Genomic DNA, 8,676 nt, shown 5'->3' with positions numbered 1-8,676 from the left:
GCATCTATTATGACAATCATGCTCTTTCTGTCATTTAGACTTACTTCATGATGATTTACATTTATTGCTAGCTATATGTTGAACCACACGGGTATCTTTGAAAAATATGTGATGATGTTTCATTTTTAACTAATATCAGTTTATTTTAATGAACTCACAACTAAAAGCATTAATAGGCAACCATGAAATAGTGAGTCATAGTAATAATTGGCCAGGCCAAAATACTGTATATTTCACTAAACTTCAGTGTAGTTTGAACAGCCCTGGTGAAGCCATCCAGTTTTGCTTATGTTTTTACCTTGTCACTAGCCATTACATTTTAAGTAGCAGAAATAACGGGAAATAGAAAATAATTAACTTATATCCTTTTTCATGAATATGCATCTTTTTATCGGGTCCTCACTTAATGCTACCTTTATTGGTCTCCTTTCCAAATGTGATATTGAAGTTATTATACTGACACCCCTTTGATTATATAATTGTAGGTATTATTGTATAATATTTTCATATGATGGGAATCATGTGATGTTTTAATCTCATACTGAGTTTATGTGACCTGGGTTAAAGTTACCCCTTATACATCCAACAATTTGCTGACATATTTCCTGTCATCATGTCTCCCTGTTGTCAAATGATAATCCATTTTGCATATAGACACATTTTAACTGTCACTGTATCTGTGTACAGGTATCTAAGTGGCTTCTATTTTCTGTCTTATAGTACATAAGCAGCAATGAAAATGGGTGTGCAAACGTCTCCAGTGTATGATATGGAGTCCTTGGTGGATACACACAAAGATGGAATACCTGGGTAAAATAGTGATTCCATTTTCAGGTGTTTTTGAAAGGCCACAACTGATTTCCACAATGGCTATGTTAAATTCCTTTAAACTCTTTAGTGAAGATAGCATTACAATGATGACAAACCATATAAAGACAACATCAGCAAAGAATATATACAAATCAATATCCCTGCTGATGCTGGTTCTTATAAAATAATATCAAAATATGTTCAGAAAAATACCAAAACTATTTGTCCTTTTGAGTTGATTTTATAAAAGGTGAAAGATAATAATCCAGTTTTATTCTGGCATTCATGTGGGATAAAGCAGTTGTCATAGGAAAAGGGCCTTCTGACATACAAGTTCATTGCCAGTCACTATTTCAGTATCCATGCAATTAGAATATACTGCACCGAGCTGTCTGTGAAGTCAACAAGGATTAAAGATCACCTTACAGAATGAAAGCTACAAGAATGGCAGTTTTATTGACAGCATTTTGCTGGATCCTTTGCACATCAGGTGGGCAGAGTAACGACTCTCACAGCTTCATGTTGAATAGTTCTATAGGCATCACAAGATGGGATTGGCTCATGTAGACTGCTGAATCAACCAGCTGACAAAGCTTTCATATTCATTTCAGCTAACCTTAAAAAGACAACCTGCTAACTACTTTACATTCTGTATTGGCAATTTGAGAGCGACTGGTGCGTAAACAACTGGATACTGAGAAAAATATATTATTTTCATAGTTAAAATGAGATTAAATTATTCTTATTTGTTATAGAGACCAAACAAAGCTTAGATACAATAGAGTAACGATATATGAGAACAAAGGGTAAAAATGATGGAAAACAGAGAGAAGCTATTCGATTGGTGTTCACCAGCCACCAATTATGATTATATAAAAAAATAATGTAGCCTCTTAAGATGGAGGAGAGTGTATGAAAAGCCAGAAAGGTCGACACAAGGATCAGAATGTTCTGGGTGACTCTGGATTCAGGAGATTTTCTACAGGAACCGTGAGTGCTGCGGATGTGTTGAACCCTCTGCTTGTGTCTGTACAGAATAAAAATCATGGAGCCACTGGACCACACCAAGAGCACAGAAATGAAGACTTCAGGGAAAACCACCAATGCTGCATAGAGTAAAGGGCCAATTCCATTCCACCCTACAATGGAGCAGTAACCTAAATCTCCTTTTCTTGTCACATTTTTGCTGCCCGAATTAACAAACGAATATGGAAAAATCAAGATGAACAGGATCAAAATGAGGGAGACATGATAGCCAGTTATCTTCTCAACTTTGACTTTATGACGCTTCCAACATGATTGCCTGGGACTAATGGTCAAAGCCTGGAAGACACTCAAGAGGCAGGTGGTACCAATAGATACACTCCTACCAAGTCCTTGAAAGTACAACAGTAGTTTACATCCAAAGTCATTCAAGAAATGCTTCAATCCCCAAACCGCCATTGTTTGGGGCACTCCTGTAGAGATAATGATCAAGGCATTGGCTGACAATATGGGAATGAGAATCCAATCTGTGGGCTTTAATGTGTTTTCCCTCCAGTAAAGGATTACATAGTAGAAAATTAGGGAGATATTTCCCAGAATTCCAGCTGTAGTTTGTGATAAGTAAATAAAGCCAATTGCCAGATTCCAGAAATCCATTCTGTGATTTGGCACAGTTTCGTTAAGTATATGATGCTGCTATTCTTCTGGTCAAATATATTGTGACAAATATTTACAGATTTCTATCAGGGTATAAGCCTTTAATTGATGGGGCTACTGAGAGCCTGAAACTTAAGGTCTAAAAGAAGGACTCAAAAAGTTCAGGTTTTCAAGGCCAACCCCAACAAAAAAAAGACCTCATTATAAAGTTTGGCAGAAGTTACTTTCCATGTATGTTACTGTGAGAATGAGCAATTAACTCTGATTCCACATCAGATGGAAAGAGAGCCATCATGTTTCATAGTAAACAAAACATTCCCAATGATGTGACATTGGCCCACAAGAAACAATGAAATTTTACAACCTATAGAACAAATACAATATAAGATTTCCAGAATATATCGATATTTTCTACTTATTGTGTAAAAGAAAACGATTTAAATAATGTTCACAAAATAGAATATATTAATACTACATTTATCTCTCATCTAATAATAAAAGATATGAAAAGTCAATTTTTTGTAATACCTCTGAGAATATACCTCTGGTATTTTGACATGACAAAGTTTCCTTCATCTTGCCTCAGCTGGAGCTGTCTGTGATTTAATATGAAACTAACTCTATCTTTTGTAATCCCTTCATGAAAATTCTCACCGAAAAGTACCCAACCCTGTTCTACAACCTGGGAGTCAAAATACCCCAAATAACTGTCTGAATTTAACTTCCTTAAATGTTATTCATTGCTTTAAGACCCACCCACCTGAGACAAGTGCCAATCAGGTTTACCCTTGTTCCAAACTCCCTGTAGAATGAATTTCAGTCTGCACTGTGAGAAGTGTTTCCTTCCATGTAGTAACCAAATCCAATGAATAAAATTTCTCAATTTAGACTTTGGTCATGCTGAGTTGTCTTTTGGCCATTACCATACAATAGTCTTTTATTAGGAAATGTTACTAAAAACAAAAAGTGCATTAGAATGATGCTTGAACTGACAACTTCCATCATGCTAAGATATGGATTCATGAAAATCATAAACTATAGACACACACATGTGTGCACACTCATGTCAGGCCATTGAGATAGAAACAGATATCTGCCAAGATGAAGTCTCACAGAATATAAACAGGAGAGAGAAAGGCAGAAAATGCTACTATCAATGTCAACGATAAGGGCATTATCTGATAATGATAGCTGCTGGAGTGCTGTCCTGTGTCTCACTTGAAACTGTGTCTGGGAGAATCATGCAGCACCCAATTGGCTTAGACAGAAAATGATAGAAATAAGGCAGTGGATTACACAGTCCATCCGTGCAGTGAAGTCGGTGTAAAGTCACAACACACCGTAGTATATTTCTGCAGGAGAAGTTGTCTGAAATCCTCTTGAGGAGCTGAGATCTCCTTGATGGAATAAGCAGAAGCAGCTGGGGATCAGTACCGGGTTCAAAAATGCAGTCCTAGGAAAAATCCAATTGCTCCATCTAATCATTGCCAATGCAATGACCATCTCCTGCACAATCAAGAACTGGGACAAAATGGACCATGAATCTTGGTATCTGAACAGTTTTAAACAGACTGGAGATATGAGCTGTGACCTAAGGAACTGTCAGATACTGGCGGTATTCCCTTCTCTATGCACTGGCACTGTAGAACACCCTAGGGAAAGGCTATAGCAGAATGTACAAAGTCTTCTATTCAGTGAGGCAAGACTGGCCCAGACACATCACTAGCTTACACTCTGTGTCAATGAGGTTTAGTAGTTATGAGTGTTAGAAAAATGCGTATAAGTGGGATGAATGCAAGTTGAGCCGAGGTAACATGAATGTGACCCATAAGAGAGTTAAAAAAGAGTTACCATATGTGAGGTTATGGAAGGAAAGAAAACACATCATGTGTGAGCAGAGAAGGAAAATAATGTGTTTGCATGAGATAAGATGGACTAGGAGAGGAGACATGGAGAGAAGAAGGATCGGGTCAACCAAAACTTTAAATAAGATAAAGGCTTAAATAAACTAGTTACATTTAAGCTAACTAAAACAAAAGGCAACAAAATGAACAAATAGAAAATACATGCTGGGACACTGGACACATTTCTCGGAAATAGATGCCAATGGACCTACATAACTACATCTGGTAGAATAGAGAAAATTACAAGTATTGACAAGGTGCTCCAATAAGCACCCTGGAGTGCTTCTGCTAAGCTCTGCTCTGGCCTTGGAGACTTTTGTAATGTCAGTGACTAGGAAATATCTGTACCACATCTTTGAGACTTGAGTAGTTCACTGCACACCTGTTTTCATTTTAGTGAAGAAGAGATGTTAAAGGAATTAAGTAGGAACCAATGACCACCACTCTCTGATACCACTCCTTTGCACAGAAAAGGTGGTTCACTTTGCCCACTCTGATAATGAATACTTTTCTTCACATAGAATAATGCACATGAATATACTGGTCCCAAACTTAACCCCAATATTCTCAATAGCACATATTCACTTAGGTTATTTCTTTAAAAATTTATGAATAATAGCAAATAACATTTTTATGAATTAAGTGCATATAAGGCTGTTAGAAGTGACAACTTATGAAACATTCATATCCTGTTATTTTGACACCTCTATATTTTTGTAACTGTCATGATCTGACCTCAGAAACACTAAGGAGAAGTAACTAACCCATAAACATGTTTAGAGGCAAAGTGGATACATTATGGACATGAAAGTGTATAGTACACCACAAACACAGTCACGTAGGTCTGTGATCACAAAGCCATGAGACATGTTCTTAAACGAATTCACTTCTTAAACACAGTTTATGTTCCTAACATAAAAAATTCAATTTGTTGTTATGTAACTGTACTCTTTTTGCTGTAAGCTCGCATTTGAGAGGACTACGGAGTTGGCTGAGTGGTATAGAACCTTGCTGCTGTTGTAGACTGCCTGGGTTTGTTCCCCAGCACCCACATGTTGGCTCACTATTACTTGCACTCCAGTTTCGGTGGGGACTGACACACTCTTATGGCCACTGTAGGCACTGAATTCCATAAGGCACACATATACATTCAGGCAAAACATTCATTTACACAAAATAAAAATAGAACACATATAAACATATTATATGGTATATATTTATATATTATATATAATATATATTCTATATATATATATACATATATATACAGTTTTCACTTTTTCACTTTAATATGACTGTTCACTCCACAGGAAAATAAAAACTACAAGAAAGGCTTATAATATCAGATTGTAAATAAATATTGCCTAAGTGTTGATTGACATCATAGGAATTGCCACAACTCCCAGTTTAATTTCACAAGTACACATACACCAGGAATTTATGATTCCACTGAAAATATGCTTTGCTGTTTTTGCTGAGATAAAGGCTATAGTGGTACCAATGAATTTCTAACACTTTTACTCTGTACACACTGCAATATGAAATGCTATTGTGATTAACAAATAACATATTGAGGAGAAATTAATTTAATAAAATCATTCATTTTAAATCCTGTATGTGTTTGCTAATAATTGTTGTTGTTTTCAATCAGGGAGTCATTATGTAGCTCTAGCTTTCCTCGACCTCCCTATGTTGATCATATTGATCTAGAGCTCACAGAGACCTTTCTACCTATGTTTTACAAATGAGATAAAAGTCATGTCCCACCACCACTGGATTCTTTTATTATTATATGATTCATCATCTATTCTTCCCCTGACTCAACCTTTCTGCTCCCTCACTTCCTGCTCCCTCCTCTTCTCCCCTTCTCATTCTCCTATATGATTTATCTATTACAATAGAATTCATGATGATTTAAAATTCAGGTTGTGCATGTGAGATAATTAAGAATAATCAGAATAATGTGAAACTTTAATATTGTCCGATGGGATATAACTATAAAGTGGATTAAAATTAGCTCAGTGGTAGTGTCCAGGCCAGTGTAAGGCCCTAAGTTCTATTGGCAAAAAATAAGCAGTTGAGATTTAATGTTATAAGATTCTGCTCAAAATTGGAGTAAGAGCCATACAAGAGAGAAAACCATTGATGGAAATCTAAGGTAAAAATGATTGGAGGAACATAGAGAGGAAGCACAAGAATGATCCCATTACTAAGGTGTGACTGAAAAAAATATAAGAATTCTTAACCATAAGTGAGTCCCTGTTGGTTCTTACTGTAATATAAATCCCAAAGTGAGGGTGACTGTGGATAACATCAGGATAATGCGGGCCCCCTGTGAGGGTGCCGAAGGACTAAGTAATAAGTCAATATGAAAATTCACAGTACGCTCATACTGTGTTGATTATCTATGAAATATTTACATTCTCTCTGTCATTGCACAATAGTTACACTCCACCTTTTATGAATCAAGCCCAAGGCCTTCTGTATGTTGTGTAGACATTCTACTAGTCAGGTTATAATAGGCATAGATTAGTATTAGATCACTTAATATTAAAAAATATAAATATCTGTTATTTTCCTACGTGCAAGTTATAACTAATAGAAAAATATTTTAAAATGAAGACATCACTAACATTGATGACAAAAATGGAAAAAATTGTAATAAACTTAACAAGAAATATGAAATGTGAAATTAGGCAAGTATAGAAGCAGAAACCTGTGATTCCAGCAATCAGGAGGCAGAGTTAGGACAACAAGGACCTCAAGGTCAGCCTCAATTTTATAGTGAATTAAAGCAAGCCTGGACTGCAAGAGACCTAGTATCAAGGTAATAAATAAGTAAATATGATATTTAAAATCACAACGTATTTGGTCTTTCCAGATGATCCTAACTTATATCACACACATGAATTGCTAAAAGTCACACAATTGGGCACAACCATACTTCACACCTGTTCCTCCAAGCCATGTGGTTTTCTGAGCAAAGCAAATGGAATGCATCACAGTCACTGAAGTCATAGAACTGTAAATCAAATATCAAGTCAAAATGGACCTGAAATCAGCAGAAACTTTTTACTGCTGGGAATCTCAGTGACTCTCTTGCTGAGCCCAGGCTTTATATTAATCCTGTGAGAGCCACTTTCCTATACAGCTCTTGGAAACATAAAGTACATTTAAACTTGTCAGGACTATTGTCCACACATAGTGTGCAAGTGCTAAGTATCCTACAGCCATGTGTCTCTCCATCAAAAGTTAGACTGGTCCTCTTCAGATAACAGACATAAAGCAAAAGATACCAGGCTGTGGAGATACAGAGCTGGCTTAGTGAAATGCAGGCTCTTCATGAGTCAAATAATAAAGAGTTTGAAGCATGAGACTTGGTGTATCAAGAATAGGAGGACGCATACTTCTGCTGACATGTTTCAAATGATCTGCAGGAATTTGCTACTCAAGTTAAGGAAGTGGCTCTCAGGGTCAGTGAACAGTGCTCCCATGTTTATAAACATAGGGAAGTGCTTGTTGCTATATAGTAGAGATATTGTTTTTATATCTCTACTTTTAAATATAGTAGAGATATTGTTTTTATATCTCTACTGTTAAATATAGTAGAGATATTGTTTCATAGGGGGAGACATCACCTGATGTCTTGTGTGGTATTGTTGGTTTAAAGATTGTGAGACACCTTGCCTAAGCTCATGCATAAGAGCTCCGAAAAAATAAAGTCTGACATTCAGTTGCTTCTACTCTGTATCCCCTGTGTTCTGATTTCGGTGAGACCCTACCCTGGGACCACAACACACTAGACATTGACACCTAGCCTACAATCCACAACCTCAGATAAACTAGAACCTTTTTCCAGAAACAGATGAAAACAGATGCAGAATTCTACATCTTTTCATTATGCTAAGCTTCTGGAGTACATTCTATGTGAGAGACTAGTGATAATATGAACAAAGGAGTCAAGACCGTGATGGGAAAACCCACAGAATCAGTTTACTTGAGATAGTGAGATATCACTGACTCCTGTCTGACAAATGGGAACCTTTGTAAGTGTGAAATAGACTGCTGTGATATAGGTGACAATGGTGTGGCTGGGACAAGAGAGAAGGTCCCTGGCAGGGGGTCCAAGATCTTACTCTAATGCTAAACTGACTTACAGGAGCCCAATCTATATAGAGAGATACCTTGCTCAGGATAGACACAGAGGTGTGTGGTGTGAGAAGGTGCTTTAGTCCTGCCTCAATGAGATGGAGGGACAGAAATAGTAGGCTGTGTAGGGGAGGCCTTACGTTCTCTGAGGGGCAAATGGAAGGTGGGGTGG

At 36.9% G+C, this 8,676-nt stretch overlaps 1 protein-coding gene across 1 annotated transcript; it reads right to left on the bottom strand.

The window, feature by feature from the left end:
• Positions 1 to 1,574: 1,574 nt before the first annotated feature.
• On the bottom strand, positions 1,575 to 6,706 carry LOC113838118 (vomeronasal type-1 receptor 4-like; the record flags this gene model as incomplete). Its single annotated transcript, XM_027433885.1, has 2 exons — positions 1,575 to 2,490; positions 6,629 to 6,706. Coding segments are annotated over 2 exons (994 nt in total), but the record flags the coding sequence as incomplete, so codon positions are not given.
• Positions 6,707 to 8,676: the final 1,970 nt, after the last annotated feature.

Source organism: Cricetulus griseus, unplaced genomic scaffold (genome assembly GCF_003668045.3).
Source record: "Cricetulus griseus strain 17A/GY unplaced genomic scaffold, alternate assembly CriGri-PICRH-1.0 unplaced_scaffold_551, whole genome shotgun sequence".
NCBI classification, from domain to species: domain Eukaryota; kingdom Metazoa; phylum Chordata; class Mammalia; order Rodentia; family Cricetidae; genus Cricetulus; species Cricetulus griseus.
Note: the sequence above shows the minus strand (reverse complement) of the source record. Positions and strands in the feature narration are given on the sequence as shown.